Here is a 20,507-nt window from a genome sequence, read left to right on the forward strand (position 1 = left end):
GGGATACTGTTCCTGCTTCAAAACAGTTGTTCCTACTTCTAAATGAGATTTTGGGGCGTCATTCCAGATTCAACTACTAAAAGTTCAAATTTATGAAAGCATTCCAATAGGGAAGAAGAATTTTCATCGGAGAACTACTTATGACGGCTAATTAGGAATTTATTTAAAGGAGGTTCACGTAGGGTAGGGTGTGGTATATTTAATTATCAAATGCGGATTTCATTAAATAAGATACTATGTGGAGTTTATTTTATTAATAATTGATTAAGTGGAATACATATGATGTGGATTTTATTTGAATAATGATTGATGAAGTGGAATATATTTAACGGTTAAGTTAACGGATTGAATATAATATGTTAAAAATGATCTATTGATATAAAATCTGGAAGTACAAGAATCAATTAAAATGAAAAAATTTGTACAAGGATCTATTGAAATAAACAATCAAAGTACAAGAACCTATAGATGTATTTTGCCTAAATCAATATCTATGAAATGCATAATCCATCTTCTCGGTATTTGTTTATGTGAAATTATTAGAAAAACATTAAAGTCAGTTACGTTAATACTACTCCATAGTAAGAATTTGAGTGCCATGCTAAAAGCAGAGTTTTGGACGGTCCTTCCAAGACAAGCTTCATTCTAAGACTTCTTCCATAGGTTTCCACAGGTGACCCTGTAACCAAGGTCACCTATAAAAAGACAAAATAGCACCAATTAAAAATAATTCTAAAATTAATTACCTCAAACCTCCTTCTTTCTTTGGTGTTGGTCAGTCAACCTATACAAAAAGTGAGGGTCAAGCCCACGTATCACATTTTATTGGTTGAACATTAAAATATTTTATTACTTTTAATTATTATTTTGTTTCATTCAATGTCGTTGATGTCACAAGTATCATTTCTTTATCACATGCATTTGCAGATCTGAGTTTTGGTATTACATGTATTTTCCTATAAAAGTAATTGATATGTGACAAGCATCAGTTCTTTATTGCATGCATTTGCAGATATGAGTTTGGTGCTACATACATTATTTTACAAAAGTTTTTGAAATGTCACATGCATCACTGTAATATCACATGTTTTGGTGAAAACATGATTTCCATATCACATGTGAAATTTTGCAAAAATTATTGATATGTCACATGTTTTACTACAAGTGTATCTCACATGTCTAGTTTAGTGTCACATGCAAATATATTTAGTTTATAAATAGCTTGTGGAAATTTTTTGAAGATAACACCAACTACACATTCCACCTCCAAAACAATGTCTTCCAGTGAAAATTCATCACTCTTATCGGATTCAAGTTCTGATGATTCAAATATCATAGCACTCAATCAATGGGAGAGACGAGTTTCTCAACAAAATCATCAAATATATACAATTGTTGAAAACATGTTATCCACCAATCCCAATCTAACTGTAGGGGCTCGCTCAAGCCTCTACAGTCAGAAAAATGTATTGTGAAAGGCAACGCAAGATTGGTGCTGAGCGTTTGATCAATGACTACTTTGGTCCCAACTCGACATACAGACCAGACGTCTTCCGACCCCTATTTCGCATGCACAAATCCATATTCCTTCGGATAGTATAATGATGTGTATTTTCATGAGAGACGCGATGCTACAGGGAGACAAAGTTTGTCATAAATGTACAGGAGCTATGTGGGTGTTGGCGTATGGTACATCATCCGATGTCGTTGATGAATATTTGGGGATGAGTTCAGGTAACAAGAGATTCTCTAATACATTTTGTTTAAGGTGTTATTTCATGTTTTGGTGCCACATATCTTAGAAGACATACTGAACAAGATCTGGCTAGACTTCTGTATGTAGCAAATCAATGTGGTTTTCTAGGCATGATTGGGAGTATAAACTGCATGCATTGGGAATGGAAGAATTGTCCTAACTAGACCTGCCCAAGGTTTACCGAATCGGCGGTCAAAACCGAAAACGTAACCGCCGGTTACGGTTACGAACTGAAACCGTTGATTTTTGAACCGTGGTTCGGTTCAGGTTAAAAAAATTTTGAACCGAAACCATGTCAGAACCGCCGGTTCCGGGCGGTTCCAAACCGGAACCGCAAAAAACCGCTGGAAAACTGTGAAATCAAGCCGGAACTGCAAAAAACCGCAAAAAAAACCGACAGTTCAGAACCGTGAAAAACCGTAAAAAATCGCCGAAAAACCGTTAGTTCGGAACCGAAATCGAAACCGGCGGTTTTGGAACCGGAACCGTAACCGCAAAAAATCCTCGCGGTTCGGTTCTGGTTCAATGATTTCCAAAACCGGGACCGGTGGTTCCGAACCGTAACCGTCGGTTCCTGAACCGTGGGCACCTCTAGTCCTAACGCATGGGCTGGACAATATACAGGGAGAAGTGGAAAACCAACGATCATTTTGGAAGTTGTTGCATCCTACGACTTATGGATATGACATGCATTCTTTGGAACTCCAGGTTCGTGCAATGATATTAATGTACTCCATTGGTCTCCTGTTTTTGATGATGTCTTAGAGGGTCGAGCACCATATGTTAATTACGCAGTAAATGGTTATCAGTATAATAGGGCATATTATCTTACTGATGGCATATACTCTACATGGGTTGCATTTGGCAAGTCAATCACTTGTCCATAAACTCTAAAGCATAATATGTTTGCTTAATTCCAAGAGTTTATCAGAATAGATGTTGAGTGAGCATTTGCACTCCTACAAGCGCGTTTCACATTTTTGCAAAGGGCATGCCTTGTCTGGGACAAAATGTTGATGGGAAAAATTATGATTGCTTGTACCATCATGCATAATATGATAGTAGAAGATGAACGCGATACATATCAAAATTATTATGATCCTACTGAGTTTTTTGAAGATACGCCTGCAAGAACACAAGAAGGAAATGCTGAAGCTTTTTGCTACTCTACTCAACGGATAGGGAGTTTGTTTTCTTATATAACAAATCGAGATCAACTCCGCAATAGAGCAGCTCATATTGCCCTTCGAGATGATTTGATTGAGCACATTTGAGAAAAAATTGGCACAAATAGTTGAATGTGTAATGTTTATCTTTTTTTAGTAATCTTTCTTATTTTTTCACTTTAGTTTGTAGTTTGGTTTACATATTTTCTATTATTGTACCGTATTTCTTTTATTTATGTATTTTTATTATGTTGTATTCCAATTATATATGAATGTGTAATAATTTTTATTATAAATTTGAATTATAAAATAATTTATCATGAGTTTTTTAATATATTTGAATAAATTTATAAAAAATTTATTGATTAAAAAATATAAAAAAAGAAAATATATATTGGGGTTAAGTTGGGGTCATTGATGGAAGTAAAAGTTTTAATAAGTTGGGGGTTGTATATGTGGATGAAAGAGAAATGAATATTTTATTAAAAAGTTTATTGGGGCTGGGTTGCGTGAGAGTCACTAAGAGCAACTCCAAGGGGAGGGGGTAAATAAAAAGGGTATATCATGTTTATACCTTCCCAAAAAGTGCAATATACCTTCCTAAAAAGTGCAATATACCTTCCCAAAAAGTAATCAACTCCAAGATAAAAGGTATATTGAAAAGGTAAAAGGTTATTTTCTAAAATATTAGTTTCAAGACTTCATTCTACAAGAAAGCAACAACAATATTTTAAATACTATCATACTATGCATCAAAATGAACTAGAATATAGCAACGGTAATAATTTAAACAGAATGGTATTTAGGATTATATTGCAGCAACAAGATGAGTAATGGACAATTGATTCTCTACTCAAATGTTCATTTTCCAAATATTTTAGATTATATGAACAATGATTCGGATGATGCATTTGATGTCATTATAACGGCCGCATAAGAGGAAGAGATGAGTGCGGTGGACGAGGGGCCATCGCGGCTCCGTTCCGGGACATCGAGTGATTGATCGTGGTAAGGTCATGAAAGACTCTATCGCGATTACTTCTGTGAGCATCCCGTATATCCTACAAAATTATTCCGTAGAAGATTCCACATGAGTCATCCTCTTTTTAGCCGAATTGTTGAAGACGTGGTATCTCACAATGCGTATTTTCGCCAAAGATGTGATGCTACCGGTCTTCCCGGTTTGTCCTCTCTTCAAAAGGTCACGGTAGCCACAAAGATGCTTGCCTATGGCCAACCAGCGGATTATGTAGATGAATATGTTAGAATCGGAGAGAGTACTACGTTAGTTTGTTTGAGAGAGTTCGTGAAAACAATTGTAGAGGTATATGACCCACAATACTTGAGGGCTCCAAAAAGCAATGATATAGCTCGACTACTAGCACTTGGCGAACAACATGGGTTTCCAGGTATGTTAGGAAGCATTGATTGCATGCACTGGAACTAGAAAAATTGTCCAACTGCATGGCAAGGTATGTATACTGGCCATTGTCAAACTCCAACAATAATATTAGAAGCTGTAGCATCATCTGATCTTTGGATATGACATGCTTGCTTTGGGATGTCGGAATCTCTTAATGACATTAATGTTTTGGATCGATCCCCTGTGTTTGACACCATTGCTTCTGGTCGTGCACCTATGGTTAATTATTAAATTAATGGGCATGATCAAGGCAATGCCTCCGCATCAATCCAATATATATACTCCATTTAACAAAAGAATGTCGTCTGTTCCACAGAAGCGCAATTCTTCAGGCGAAGAATCGGAACACTAACACAATCTCTCAAACACAAATCTCTTTCTCCTATCTTCTGTTCTAGATTTGTACCTTTGATTTTCTTTTGTCTGATATTGAAAAGGGATTGCTTGGCTTTGGGAGTAGAAGTGAATGAGGTGAAAGTCTATTCTTGATGTCTTTTTATTTCAAAAATTAGGGTTAGAATTTAATGATATTGTTTCTTGTTGGTGGAATTAATTGAAGGAACTGGCAGTGGAAGCGATCGTTCATTTAATCGAACAAATAAATCACATAATAATCAGATCTATTTAGCAGATCGTTTAGACAAATTCTATTCGCGTAATTCTCACATGTATCATGCTTATAACTTGAATTGATCATGCTTTAAGTATAATTGAAACCTAAAACATGCTTTTCTACGGAGCAGAAATAATACCTTATTAATTATCCAAAGAATTGACAATGGCTAGCGACTTCTCCACGTGACGCTTTGAATACTAGACCATGGATCTTTTCTCTGGTTTCCGAACTGTACTCCAATATCAGTGTGGGCTGATCTCACCGGAATACTAGGACTTAAATAAAAGAGACAGAAATTCGACTCTACGGAGGAGAAGAAAAATTCGACTAACACAGGGGGGCGAAAATTTTTAGGAAAAATAATACTCCGTCCGTCCCGCTTAAGATGACACGTTTTCCTTTTTAGTTTGTCCCAACTAAGATGACACATTTCCTATTTTGGAAACTTTCTCTCTCCAATTAATACACCTAACAACTTTTTCTCACTCATATTAAAATATTCATCTTTCTTTTTCTCTCTATTTTAATACTTACACCCACATTTTCTCTCTCTAATTAAGCACTTTAATCAATAACTCCTAAAATCCCGTACCGGCTAAGGAATGTGTCATCTTAGCCTGGACGGAGAGAGTAATTGTTATTCTTTTTTTTCTGTCTCCTTTATTCTCCTATTTATATTAAGTTCCTTTTGGGTTCAGACAGGGATCAGTGGAAGGTTTTGGATATGGGCTCATCCAATTTACTTTTTACTAATTAAATTGAACCCGTAATTTAATATAAGCTTTAATTGGAATATTACGAGCAGCCACTACGAAGTAATATTGAACTCTCCCATTCCAAATCCGAAATTATAAGTAATCCGGGTTTCCGTTTTAACTTTCATTTCTCGCGCTTAAGATAAAAATGTCCATTATTTAATTAATGTCTGCTATGGACTTAATTAATTAACTTCTTATTAATTCCAAGAGTGGACTTAACATGAAACGCTTATTTATTATTCTTAGAGTAATCAAACTTCAACTAGCTAGGTTCCGAATAATAAAACCTTGTTTCGTGCTCCTCTTGAGGACATCATCAAACGAGACTCACCTCGCGCACGATTCAATATAATAGCAATCCTAGCACCGCTTCTATCTCCCGCCAGCATTTTATTGTTGAGATTTTGCCTCTTCTCTCTCCCGCCAATCTCAAAATCAGTTATTTCTCTTTTACCTTCTCTTCCATGGAGAGGTAAAGATATCTCCTCAAAATGGAAAAAAGGTATAATACCTTCCCATTTACCTTCTCCATTGGAGAATATTATTCCATTAAAAAAAGGTAAATTTGACAATTATCATGCTTTCCGTTCTCATTTACCCTCCTCCTTAGAGTTGCTCTAACGAGGATAGTCTAATGTTGTTTGTAACTTGACAAAAACTGAAAATTTTGAAGAATGTACACACATATTCATCACGAGACGCCTGAGCTTATCAGAGATTAATTTAATAACTTTTTTGCTTAGGCTATATCAGAATTCAATCAATTTACGAGTGCAAAAACAATAGAATGAAATTTCTCTTTCGATACAGTGGACATACTTAGATTTTCACAAGTAGAAGATAAATTGAAAAATAAAAACCATCAAACACTTTCACTACTCATAGTTCGTCGGTAACGACCTACTGAAACAATTGTTTTAACTTAATGCAAATAACAGAACATCCAAAAAAAGGGAAACTTTAATAAAGACAACATAGGTTTAACAAATTTTGGTAAAAAACAGCACAGCCTAATTCTCTTTAGTCAAAACTTCGAATACCCCCATACTAGTACATTTCTTGCAATGGAAAATAATTGACAGCACAACTAGATTGCAAGATTTTCAGGCTTCGGTAGTTGGATATTCAAAGACAACATCTTTCCCGGATAGCTTCCTGTAGACTCCTGAGAAAGTCTCGAGTTTGTTCTCTGTGTCATTCCTTGCCTTGGGATCCAAGAACACCTGCAAACGCATACAGCAGCGAGATTAAAGTATCAGTTACAGCCTGGTTGTAGAGATTACGCAGTTAGGATAAATGAAGCAATCACCTTCATGATCTTTGATCCATCAAGTCTGTATCTGATGCGCTTGCCAACAATCTCAGCTGGATAAACAACATCCTCAAGCACAGCTTCGTGAACAGATGTGAGAGTACGGGATCGAGGCCTTTGAACAGCTGAACCCTTCTTTGGTGGACGCACAATCCTTCTAGTAGCAATGACAACAACTTCCTGCATTTTCAATGATAATCAATAAGAAATCAAATACTAACAGATTTAAATTCAACCCATAAGCCAGCAAACAATCCAGTGCTAGTCCACTTTACCACAAGAACATGTAAACTTACAAATAGAACCATAATAATTTAACCAAAAATACAAGTAATTTGTACAAAACCAGATCAGTAACCTTTCCACTGAATTTCTTCTCAAGTTCTCTAACCAGCCTGGAATGAATTTTGCGGAAAGCTTTCCTCAGCCGGTAGGGAACATGGATCACAATAGCCTTCTTGCCACCAGAAACATCAACTTGCCTAAGGTCCATTATAAAAATTAGTATATAATGATCAAAGGAAGCAGACGTAAATCCACACAATTTGAAACTTACGAGGCAGAGTTGATGTAAAGGTCTTTCAAGTCACTCTTAATGTCTCCATTGGTGTTCTCCAAATCAAACAGAGCCTACATAGACAATTAAAAAATAAATAAATCGCAAAAAAGTACAACTCAAACCTATCCATTAAAACAGAACCACAATGCTCAAAAGCATTAATCATGAATTACCTGAGCCACACTCTCCTCAAACTCAGTGGGCTCAGCATCCCTGTCCTTGTGAATCTTCTGCGAAGCAGTATACATCTTTGCGCCTTCACAAGATGAATTGAAGTAAATTTTGGTTAATTAGAGCAAACTATGGTTGGAATTAGTTGATTTTGGTGCAAATTGATAGCCGCAAATACAAATCATGATAAATGTCTATTCCAAATGTCTTCGTGGGGAAATATTGAAAAGCACTTCTCCATCACAAATACAGAGTTGCAATTAGAAAAGATTAAAACATGATCAACACCAAGTTCGTTGGTGAAAGAGGGCGAAATCGAACTTAACCAAATTAGCCTAAACAATCAGACCTCAAACATCACAAACATAAATCATACAATTAATTTAAGATGCTTCTTTCAAAAATTTACGACAAAAATAAAAAGAACGCAGACAAGATACCTTTTCGATCGAACTACGGCGCCGGAGACACGATATGCGCAAGAATTAGAGGTGGAATGTGGTGGGCGAAAAATGAGGGTTTTAAAAGATTGTTAACCCTAGTATAAATGAAACCCTGTATGTGTGCTTGGGCTCAATATTATTTGGGCTCAAATTATGGCATTATATCATTGATAAAAAAAAAATCGGAATACATTAGTTTTTTTCTAACAAATAAAAATTAGAATTCAGTAATAATTGCTGAATCTAGTCCCAATTAACCTTACTAATAAATACCGAACATGTCTCGTTTTAATAGTAGAAAAATCAGAACATATTCCTAATTGGATCGCTTCTCTTCAGTCTGGACCATTTAGTTTGTGGGTTTAACATCGCTGAGTTTTGTAAAATTGGGTTCCCAAAAATAAATGGGAGTATAACATAAATTTGAAGGCTGGAGGATAAATCTGGGAGACAGATTCGGCGCAGTCGGAATCAAACAACAAACGGATTTCTATCCGAAATTGGAAGACCTAATTTCCCCATATGTTGCCGGCGCTACTTAGTATTAATTGCATGTATTTTATAAAGTTAAATAATCTCTTCAAACTCAAACCGGTCAAATACGAGTCATTTAATGGAGACCTGATGAGTATATAAAAATAGCAATCACATTCATTATTTTTTTTCAACTCACTTTTCTATTACAATTCTTAAAATCTTTATTAACTTTTTCAACTCACTTTCTATTACCTTTCTTATAATCTCTCTTCAGGGTGTGATAAAATTTAATACCTAATATATATGGAAAAGAGGGAATATAATTGTATGGGACTAAATAATTATTTTTATTCTTACCAAGTCCAAACTAGATGATGTTGGACACCAAAATAAAAGGTAAATATTTTCATGAAAAATTATAAATATAATTAATTGTAGTTTTAAATTAGCTGAATTTTGTTGTATTAATTTAACCCAATAAATAGGTAAACTAATTATAGACATCCAACAAAAATAACACCATCAAATTCCCTCAATACCCATGATTTTGGTAAATAAAATTAAAATTTTGAGACACCAATTATATTCAAATATCCAATAGGGAGTAGTACTGAGTAGTACTTCATTCGTCTCTAAAAATTTATCACTTATTTATATTTTTGTCCGTACCTGAAAATTTATCACATTTCACCTTTATAATTTTTGGTAGTGGACCTCATATTTCACTAACTCATTCACATTCACATTCATATTCACATTTTATTATAAAACTACTACTACCTCCGTTCACCAAAATTTGTCCCACTTTGACCCGGCACGGGTTTCAAGAAATGTAATGAAAAGTGAGTTGAAAAAGTTAGTGGATTGTGGGTCCTACTTTTATATAGTATTAGTTTTATAATAAAATATGAGTAGGAATGAGTTAGTGGAAGATGAGATCCACTACCAAAAATGGTAAAAGTGAAATGAGACAAATTTTCGGGGACGGACGGAAATGGAAAAATGAGACAAATTTTGGTGGACGGAGGTAGTAATATAATAAAGGTAGGACACATATGCCATTAACTTTTTCAGCCTACTTTCTATATTACATTTCTTACGTAGTGTCCAGGTTAAATGGTGCTCTCACCGTTTCACTATAGTTGAGTCATTTTTCCATTTCGGGAAGTTTCTTCATAGTTGAATCATTTCCATATATGGTAAAAAAAATTTTCTTTCTTACTTTACTTTCTCTTACTTTATTCTCTCTACTTTATTCACTTTATACTTTATTCTCTCTACCTTTTCCTCTCTTTTACTTTTTTAAATAATTTATTTAACACATTCAACATCCCTTTCTTAGACTCCGTGGCCAAAAGTTCCGCCTCAACTATAGTGAAACGGAGAGAGTAACAAATTATAAGGGACGGAGGGAGTATTCCTTTTAAAATGAGGGGGTAAAATGTAGTATAACGGAAATTGGAGGGGCTCAAAACATGGAGTGATAAATTTGAAGCCGGAGGATCGGGACGGAAGATAGAAATCTGAGAGACAGATCCCGCCGCCGTCGGAGGGCGTAATTTCCCGATATGTTATCTGCGCTGCTTAATATTGATTGCAGCCTAAATGGAAGCAGAGCGCAGGGAGAAAAGCTATTGAGCGATCTGAGCACGTGGAGAATTGGGGGACCCTGCAAATTCTTTGTTCAAGTCTCCGATCACCACCAGCTTGCTTCATCTCTTAGGCACTGCAATGAGCAGTCGATGAGATACATTGTGATCGGTAAAGGCTCCAACTGCCTGTTTGATGACCTCGGATTCGATGGATGCGTTATCCGAAATAGCATTGTGTTTTTAGAGAGGAATGAGCCTTGTCTCTTCAGAGCTGGAAGCGGCTACCCCTTCAATCGCCTCGGCCTCCAGACCGCAAATGAGGGCTTTTCAGGGCTTGAATTTGCCGCAGGCATCCCGGGAACGGTTGGCGGCGCCGCTTACATGAATGCCGGAGCAAATGGACAGGTTATGTTAGTTGCAAACTGTTATTAGTCTTTCCTTTCAAATTTTGTTACCTATATTTGGTACTAATGGATTGCTTGCACATTTTCTGATTCTTTGATATGGGATGGTTTGAACCTGTTGAAGGAAACGGCTGATGCTGTGGAAAGCGTTGAGATTATGACGAGGGAAGGCGAGTACGTGATTTTAAACCGAAGCGAACTCGGTTTTGGATACCGATGGTCTTCGTTTCGAGACATGAAGGAATTGGCTGCTATAACTGCTGTCACTTTCAAACTGAAGGTGTCTAAAACAGCTAAGAAAAACCAGCAAGAATACATGGAAAGGTAGACATTTGGATTTGGTATACATTTGCTTGTATTTCTACAACAATAAACTAATACTGCTACATTATAGGAGGAGACGCAGCCAGCCATTAGAGGAGGCAAGTGCTGGCTCGGTGTTTCGCAATCCAGAGGGGGCGGATTTGTCAGCAGCGCAGCTGATTGAGAGGGCTGGGTTGAAAGGATGCAGAGTCGGAGGGGCTGTGATCTCCGAGAAGCACGCCAATTTCTTCATCAACCGCAGTGGTGCAACTAGTGGCGACATGCTTCGACTCATTGACTTGGCTAAGGAGGCTGTGTGGAGGCAGTTTGGCATTGAGCTTCAACAAGAAGTCCTGTATATTCCTCCATGATTTCGGTTGTAGTAATAAAGTAGACAATACTAAGCTGCTATGTTGCTAAAGTAGTAGAAAAAAATCAACTGTACAATATAGTAAGAGTTGGGAATGTAGGATGTGTGGATCATTTGATTAAATCAGTAGAAATGGTGTCATCTTCATCGGTCTTCGTTTCATTCGTTCCTGAGGTTAGGGCTTTAGTGATGGCGTGCGCGAGTATTCCAACCGGACAAAATAGGAGACACATCAACACAGAATGCCGCGTCTCTATATTGTTCTGCAGTCCATCGCCGTAAACTTGCCTGCTTGGAATTAAAATGCTAATCAGTAATCACCATTATCACTTGAGATAGAGGGAGAGAGAGAGAGAGATGAACCTTGCAGCAAAAAGGTCTACAGTCAGCAAATGTATCCAAGCAGAAGCCAGTGTCATCTCACTGGAGAACATCTTAACCATGCCTGGCAACTGAATGTTACACAGATGTTGATGAAGATGATGAATTTTGAGGCTAATTGGCTATGGTATTGGTGTATGAAGGAAGGAAGAAGTACCTCAGGTAACAAGTATTTACTTGCGAACATGAAACGCATTGTATCAGGTGTCCAAGATAAGTAGAGAAGATAAGCATATAATGCCCCAAGAGCCATGTAAGGTAAGCTGCTTCCCACTATTTTCTTTGTCTGCACAAACCAAATCATTCAGACAAAGACACAAGGAAAAGTTTATTGGCTGACAAACAATCCAAAATACTTACAAACTCAGCTTGAGGTGCTACAACCATCAAGGTGTAAAATGGAAGAACAGCTGCTGTTCCCAGTGTAAAAGCATTACTTGCAATCTGAGAACATGGCACCACTGCAAAAACCAGAAATGAAATATCTTGAAATAGATATCCAGATGTTGAGCGAATAATAAAAAGTTGGGGTAGAACCAAAGAATTACATGAAGCATACACCACCGGTGAGACGTTTCTGAAGCTAGTATTAGTGCCATGATTTGGTCGAGTGAGTATCATAGTTCCTCTCAGAAAGCTCCACTTTTGGTTTACATCACTTCCCCATGGCTTCCCAAACATTTTAATCTTCTTGCTTCTAATTCTAAGTGATGGACCAAATCTTTGGCTTACCAAATTATTGCACCACCCCACTCTCCGCCGCTCTACCTAAAAGTTGAAATCAATTCATCATTCACTTGTCTAATACCAAAAACAGAGCTATTGCAAAAATGTAAAACCAAAAATATGAAGAACATTGAGAAGTATGGTGGTGTTCGGTTTGCTAGATAAAAAAGTACTACCAAAATATAATCTAGGTATGATTATTTTAGTTGGAGGGGGTTGGTCATGACTAATTATCATATGATTATCCATCTAGGATCGAACCAAACACACTACATATTTAATCATAAGATGCAATCTTGCAAACCGAACAACCCTAATAAGATATTTAATGCAACCGTACCTTGAAAGAGGCACAGACTTGAGGGGTGAAAAAACCAGAAGACGAGGCCATGTCCGAATTCAAGATAAAGACAGATAATACCTTGTGCTGACTTTAGAAGTTTCAACAGCAGCACTGAGAAAGAGGGCTGCATATATAAAAATCATAGGATGTCAGCAATTAGCAAATATCGTGTAGCAACAAGAAAAAGAAAAGAAAAAGGAAATGGGAAGCTTTGGTATGAAGACACGAAGCCTCCATGTGTAGAATAAAGAAAGGCAGGGTCGGCTTCATGGCTTATGCAATTGCGCACTCACATTCATTTTATTACACAGTGCAAAAGTTTGTTCAAGCTTCCCAAATCTAAAGAGGCAACCTAATTGGATGGAAAGACTGCCCAAACTTTTTCTTCGCCCCACCAATGATGGCCGGACACGTTTAGGGGGCCACGTGGCGCACATGCAATGCCGGTGGCTTTTGGTCAACCTCTTTACTCTCCACAAAATATGGTAAAGAAATAAATCTATCATGCATTGCAATTCATAATGTGATGTGGCATTTTATGAAGTTTACACGCAATAACCAACAAAAAGATCTTCCGTGTTTTCCACTTCCATTATCTTTTGAATGATAATATGCTCCTTATTGGTATTTCAGTATGCAAATATATATTGGAATCATGGGAAAAGGTTGCGTAGAAAATGGTATGATTTGGACACTTGCAATTTGGTCGGAAGCTGCATAATCTTATTGGTAAATAAAATGTGTCATATATTATAGCAAGTCAGTTGCATCTGCCAACGACATGTTAGAACGTGATACTTAATTAAAACTTGAACGTCACTACAAGAAGTTTAAACATATTTGCCTAGTACCATAATCTTTGGAAATATAGATGGGAAACTATAGAAAAAATAACAAAAATATCAGTATAATAAAATAAAATTAACTTGATAAGAATAGAAGAAATAAGAAGAGAGTTGATACAAAGAGTCAACTCTCTTCATTCTTCCTAATTAAAATACTGTAAATTAGGTAGATTAATACTGCACTTGATATATATAGGCCATAGTCACGTGTAAATTAAATCAGGGATGCCCCATACATGTCAAGGAGAGTTTTTTAAAACAACGCGTCAAGATAATTTCATAGCACTTAATTTTAAAATTCTTAATTCATTATATGCATGCAAACTGCAAAGTACTGTGGTGAATTTCCATGAGAGCATTCTCAATTTTCCTCTCTCGCTATGTATAATAAAAGTAACAAAATTACATTTAGCATAAGAAATGGAATTATATAGTACTACTAGTTAACCTGATTTTGAAAAATAATACTCCGTAGTAGTACTATTGTTGGTGTTCCTCGTGAAATAGTTTATAAACAAGTTCTTTTTCCTCTTTAAAAGTTAAAAGAAATGTAATACTAGTATATACCATTCTAATTATATAATGTAAAAGTCATTACATTAGTTAGTACTCCAATCATATTTATATATCTCGAATTAAGATGAAAGATATCATTTATTTATAAATCGTAAACACTTAATTCTAGAAAATAAATTGAAAAATTAATCATGTACTACAATACAGAAAATGAATAACGAAACACTCGATCTAGTAATAAAGGAAAAAGAGTCGTGAACCTGCAAATCTGAATTCATAAATCAAGATATAGTAACAATTTTTTTAATTTGTTAAATGAAAATTAGGAGATGCTATAGTTTTTTCTATTATTGGGAAAGCAACTTTTCAATGTAAAATTAAATTATGGGATCTAGCAGTTTTATTTTTTAAAATTGAATAAATCATTGGATGTGGTGCAGTGCAATTGAAAAAACAAAGTAGTGAAACCCTAACTAAGGGTAACCCAGCGGGCCGGCCCGCCAGCCGAATGGGCTAGTCTGCTAAGCCGCCAGCCAATCGAACCCGACCGGGCTGACCCGAATAGCCTGATTTCTTATAGGGATGTAATTTTGCAGTCTTAACCCTGGAAATGTAGCGGGTTAATCGGGCTAGTCCATCGGATTCAGGCTAAACTGACATTCCTAAACTAGTGTATGCATGTAGTGTGTGAAGTGTAGTGTGTGTGAAATGTGTGAAGTGCATGTAGTGTGTGGAGTGCGGGTAGTGTGTGAAATGTGTGTATTGTGTGCGAAAAGTGTGTAGTGTGTGTTGCGGATATATAGTGAAGCTATCTAATTTACTATTTGGAATTCCAATTTTTCTGCGTTTGATATGGAATTCAAATTGGGAATTGAATCTAATTCCAAATCCAAATATTTTATTGATAAGGATCCAAGTATTATAAGATCCATTTCCCAAGGAAAACTCAAATTGATGTTTAATCTCACTAGTTTTTTTGTGGTGATTTTCAATTTCCCAAAAGCAAACAAAAGATACAAAGTAGATCCAACAAAAATATATTGAATCTACACCAAAAAGAAATAAGATCAAGCAATGGATAATGTGGAAAGGGAGATAAATGTCACTGATGGAATAAACCAAGGCACTTACACCATGCTAACAAGCATCCATGACTAAACGTTCAAGGAATCCACAAGTCTCAAAGTATACCTCTACTTGATCCGTGCTTGAATTAGCAATTGATAAAAATTTCATACTTGAACTAGCAATTGATGGGAAAAGCAACCTAGAAAACTAGGAATTGGATACAAACTCTCGAGGGGGAAGAACAAAACTCACAAGCTACAAATTCAATGTTCAACCAAGGAATAAAATGGAAAATGTGCTATTTATAGTTTAGGCCCAAAATTCAAGGAAATGGCCCACAAAATCTAAGTCAACGTGATTCGCCCAGTCAGGCGAACTGTAAGGTGCAAAACGCTTGCCGAGCGAATTTTCTGCCCAAATGTGCAAAACGCCCGCCCGAGCATTTTCCATGCCTCATTTCGTCCGGCCGTGCGTTTTCTCTGGACTCGTCCTCTCTTCTGTGCGGCTTTAGTAAATCGGCCATAACTCTCTCTACTAGACTCCTATTGAAGCGTGCAAGGTACCCACGCAAAGCTCTTTCGAAGCCGAAGACATTTGTGGCATTTTTAGAGCATTTGGACGTCATTTTGATAGGCTGGTCACTGGTTGAATCCAGCTTTATGTAAAATCCTCGATGCACAATTTCCATGATCGTATCATTTATGGTACCAAATATTGGATTTGGAATTGAAGGCTCAAATTCCAATTCCACACCTCCAGTTCTATAGTACCAAACGAAGCCATAGAGCAAAAGTATTACAAAACCTCGTAATAGAAGTGAGACTAAATGAAAATTCATGTGGTGTTCGTAGTTGTAGTTTTGCAGTTACTATTGAAGATTGATTCATTAGCGGTGACATCAATGAGATAATTAGTTAAATTGATGTGATAGTGATTTACTAATATCGTATCTGTAGTTGGACTAGCCTTTGGTCTAATTGTACAGTTTTAATGACTATCATCATCTCTAAACTATGCAATGTAATACATGCGTTGATGATAGCATGGAATGATACAATTGTATCAACAACGACAAGTCAAGTCTTGATCGCAATAGGAAATTGGACGCTAAGCCAAGCCCACATGCCAAGGCGGAACAAGGCCCCAATCAATCTGGAAACTAAAGGCAACCTCAAAGCATACTCGGATCCGGCCAAACTAACCGACAAGGTTGGCCAATGGATAACCGTCAACCATGTGGCTCCCTGACCATTTAGACAGGTAGGGCGAACAAGCCTGGAAAGCAAACGACTGCAACAAAAACAAGACATGTCTGAACCTCCCCATCAACCTGAGCTTGAACTTCATCAACAACTCAATCATACACAACATCACCACCAAGGACAGCAAGAACTGGCACCCCAACTGCATCTTCAGCCTCAACGTCACCTTCAGCGCTTCACAGTCTCTGCCCCACGGGACAACACCAACACCAACGGCCTCCACATTTTTCGGGGCATGACATCAAGGTCCTCGAGTCTTTCATAGGGACGGGAAACGACTGCATCTCCATGGGGGATGAGCTGAGCAAAGTGCTCATCAAGAACCTGACATGCGGGCCCGGACACGGCATCAACATCGGGAGTCTGGGGAAGAACGTGCATGAGAAGATGGTGAATGGGATAAGGGTGGATGGTTGCACCTTCACCAACACCCATAACGGGATAAGGATCCAGACGTGGCCCTCTGCGCCAGGGACAATCACCATCTCGGATCTCAATTCATCAATCTCACCATGGTCAATGCAGGCAATCCCATTGTTTTTTTGTCAAAAGTATTGCCCATGGAACCTATGCTCACTGGTTAAGTCGTCCCTCGTACAGGATCAGCGACGTGGAGCTCAACAATGTGACATGCACCAGCACCACACCGAAAGTCATAACATTTATCTGCTGCAAAGACAAGCCGTGCGACAACATCAGGATTGGAACCATTTATCTCAAATAAATTGGGAAAAAGCCCGCACCCACTACCACAAGATTCGAATATATTAATTAAGTCCATCTTCTCCGCCATGGAGACTCCCCATGTCTACTAGCTTGCTACATTTATTTACTTTCTCATCATTACTTCACTTACCATGATATATTCGGTGTCTCAATTAACAATTTGAATGAAATACTAATTTCATCTCAATTAATGAATATAACTCGTGCCATTTTCAGATTAAAACTCGTGCTAGTTTCAAATTTTATCCTACAATACCCAAAATTTAAATAAAAATAGATTTTCCCAATAAAGAAATAACAGCCCAAATATAATTATGTTGCTGATTAATGATTATAAATCCATGTCATTTTCAAATTATAACTCGTGCTATTTTCAAAATTTATCCTACAACTCTCACCAAAAACTAAATAAAATAGATTAGCCCAATAAAGAAATAATAGCCCAAGTATAAATATCGTGTTGATTAATGATTATAAACCCGTGCCATTTTCAAATTAAACTCGTGTTATTTTCAAGTTTTATTATACTAAGAGCATATAAATTATCCTACAACTCTCACCCAAAATTAAAATAAAATAGACTAGAATAAAGAAATAATAGCACAGCTATAAACATGTAGTTGATTAATGATTATAACCCCGTGTCACTTTTAAATTTAAAACTTGTGAAGTCGTGCTATTTTCAAATTTTATTAAATGTATGAAATATTCTTCTTCTTCCTGATACTTGAAAAAACAACTCAAACTATGAGAAACTCTTTGAACTTTTTTAGCTTTTTTTTTCTTGTTTGTTATCCAATCTTAACAGTGTCAACACCATTCTTCAACGTTGTTGATTATGGAGCAATCGGCAATGGACAAGCTGGTGATACACGGGCGTTTGCGAAAGCATGGGAAGCAACATGCGCATCATTGTTGTCTCCAACCATTGAAGTTCCTTCAGGGAAGACATTCTTGATCCAACCGTTGCGCTTCATGGGCCCTTGTAATTCGAGCTCTATCACCGTTAAGATAGATGGGAATCTCGTGGTGCCTACTATTCTTTACTCGTGGAGATGTGATGGCAATGTCTGTCACCAGTTGCTCTACTTTCACCGAGTGACGGCCACACGCTAAACGGCCAAGACATCATCGACGGACAAGGCCATCATTGGTGGCAGAATACAAACTTGTACAAACCAAAGATTATGGAGATCTCGAACTCAAATAATGTCACCATAGATGGTGGTCTGAATTTTATGGACAGCCCTTCGAAGCATCTCGTCCTCAATGGAATAGAGTCGCTTTCCGTCTCTAGCCTCATCGTAGAAGCTCCCAGAGACAGTCCAACACTGATGGAATGCTTCTTCAATACCGTACAAATGTTCATATAACATGTTGCAATATTGGGACAGCAGACGATTGCATTGCAATAATTAATGGGACATCGAATGCAAAGATTGACAGCATCGTTTGTGGACCAGGACATGGGATAAGCATCGGAAGCTTAGGCAACAATGGAGCAGAAGCCATAGTCGAGGATATTACAGTGAGCAACGTCCTTTTTAGAAACAAAACCAACGGTGCAAGGATCAAGACATGACAGGACGGAAGAGGGTATGTTAGAAACATACATTACGAAAAATTATGGTTCCACGACACGATGTATCCGGTCATCATCGACCAATTCTACGGCGACAACCAATTCTCAACTAGTAATTCCGCAGTGGAGATTAGCAACGTGAGCTACAATGTGATGGTGGGAATTTCAAGCGGAGATGATGCGGTGGTGTTGAATTGCAGGTTGTGCCTTGTAGGGATGTCGTCGTCCAGAACTTGCACATTGTCAAGGACGGGGGCAAGCCGGCCGCCTATGGCTGCGAGAACGTCTTCGGAAGAGCTCTAGGCCATCTCGTTCCTAAACTTTCATGTTTATTGTAGTCGTTAGATGGACTTGGATTTTATTAAGTTCATTATTAGTATTTTACTAGATTTTACTTACAATTTCAAAATTTTACAATTGTAACATTACCCTCTTTGTTTATTCAGCGAACTTCAAATTAGAGGTTTGCACTTTTTGAATTCATAGATTTTGGAAAATCAGGGAAATTTTTTTTTAATGGAGGGAGTATAAATTTGTGAATGGGATCAACAATTCTTTCCAAAACCAACTTGAAAAATTAATTCTCTCAAAAACCTACCTAAAAATTAAGTTAAAATGCATTTGCCGAGAGTCAAACCCGGCTCTATTGCTTGGAAGGCAATTATCCTAACCATTGGACTACAAACACTTGTTGTTAGGCGATACAATGATATATTGGTTATAAGAAGAATGTAAATTATTTATAATTTTACGAATAATGATTTAAATCTAGGAGGAATTATATTGCCCTAGAAGTTTCATTTCACCGGGTTGAATCAATTATACTTGCGTAACAACTTAATTTAAACTATTATGCGATGCGGGGTGTTATATTGCTAACTCACCATTAACTTGCTAACTACAATTAAATATTAGGCATTAAACTTTTAAATTAAGGGCCAATATCACTCAACACCGAGTATTAACAACAAAGTAGTTGTTAATTATGACGTAACTATCTCAGTTTAAATTATTTTTTCCACACAACATATACCAAATTAAAGATAATTTTATAAGTATTTCAACAAGATCCTACATGCATATGTTTCAAAGTCAAAAATTGAAAAAAAATTCTTGAATTTTTGCATTTTTTAAGAAGCAGTTTTATATCAATACAACTTACGTAATATGTCAATGTAATGTTTGTACAATGTCAATATGAAATTGTGTTGACATTGTCATGTCTTCGTGTTGATGTATTTCATACACTATATTGACATTGTGTTTTTAATATTAAAAAATAAAAAATGAAATTACACATGGCAAATTATAGACCACAAGATTTCTAAAATTTTATGGTCTTAAATTAGTTATAGTTAGCAATTTAAGAGATGAGTTAGCAATCGATTATATCCCATTATGCAATTATATTAATAAAAACTAATGGTGTATAAATTGAAGTGTCAATTTTATTTTTGTGCAATTATTCAATTTATCAAAATTATCATTAAAATATCGAATTAATGTACAAAGCTGAAGAAGAGACAATAATTGCACTTATTGCAAATGCAACCTAGCGGACAAAACCCGTCCAGAGCCTTTGTCCTAGCGGCAAGGAGCTTAGACATCAACGTATGAGGTGCCGAGTTCGAGCCCTCTTAACATCAGTTGTAATTTCCTCATTCATATAAGAGTTTATTTGTGTAGGACTTAATAAAGAATTCGAAAT

The 20,507-nt window shown here is 36.7% G+C and overlaps 3 protein-coding genes across 4 annotated transcripts; 1 reads left to right on the forward strand and 2 right to left on the reverse strand.

The window, feature by feature from the left end:
- Positions 1-6,564: 6,564 nt before the first annotated feature.
- LOC125210626 (40S ribosomal protein S7-like) lies at positions 6,565-8,341 on the reverse strand. The gene is made up of 6 exons (XM_048110165.1): positions 8,202-8,341; positions 7,764-7,846; positions 7,588-7,661; positions 7,390-7,513; positions 7,029-7,211; positions 6,565-6,942 (listed from the first exon to the last, which is right to left on the reverse strand). The coding sequence occupies exons 2-6, from the start codon at positions 7,836-7,838 to the stop codon at positions 6,823-6,825; spliced, it is 576 nt and encodes a 191-aa protein (XP_047966122.1). The 5' UTR covers positions 7,839-7,846; positions 8,202-8,341; the 3' UTR covers positions 6,565-6,822.
- Positions 8,342-10,152: 1,811 nt separating this feature from the next.
- Positions 10,153-11,637, forward strand: LOC125210977 (UDP-N-acetylenolpyruvoylglucosamine reductase-like). Its single transcript, XM_048110639.1, has 3 exons — positions 10,153-10,678; positions 10,802-11,001; positions 11,072-11,637. The coding sequence occupies exons 1-3, from the start codon at positions 10,250-10,252 to the stop codon at positions 11,349-11,351; spliced, it is 909 nt and encodes a 302-aa protein (XP_047966596.1). The 5' UTR covers positions 10,153-10,249; the 3' UTR covers positions 11,352-11,637.
- On the reverse strand, positions 10,972-13,205 carry LOC125210978 (protein ABA DEFICIENT 4, chloroplastic-like). Of its 2 annotated transcripts, XM_048110642.1 has the most exons (7): positions 13,094-13,205; positions 12,798-12,924; positions 12,280-12,499; positions 12,092-12,192; positions 11,889-12,017; positions 11,714-11,802; positions 10,972-11,638 (listed from the first exon to the last, which is right to left on the reverse strand). In XM_048110642.1, exons 2-7 carry the CDS (start codon positions 12,846-12,848, stop codon positions 11,461-11,463), a joined length of 768 nt encoding a protein of 255 aa, XP_047966599.1. In that variant the 5' UTR covers positions 12,849-12,924; positions 13,094-13,205; the 3' UTR covers positions 10,972-11,460. The 2 variants fall into 2 exon arrangements, with proteins under 2 accessions (XP_047966599.1, XP_047966597.1); XM_048110640.1 differs by lacking the exon at positions 13,094-13,205 and having other exon boundaries at positions 12,798-13,066.
- Between the last annotated feature and the right edge of the window lie 7,302 nt (positions 13,206-20,507).

This window comes from Salvia hispanica, chromosome 3 (assembly GCF_023119035.1).
Source record: "Salvia hispanica cultivar TCC Black 2014 chromosome 3, UniMelb_Shisp_WGS_1.0, whole genome shotgun sequence".
In the NCBI taxonomy this organism is placed as follows: Eukaryota; Viridiplantae; Streptophyta; class Magnoliopsida; order Lamiales; family Lamiaceae; genus Salvia; species Salvia hispanica.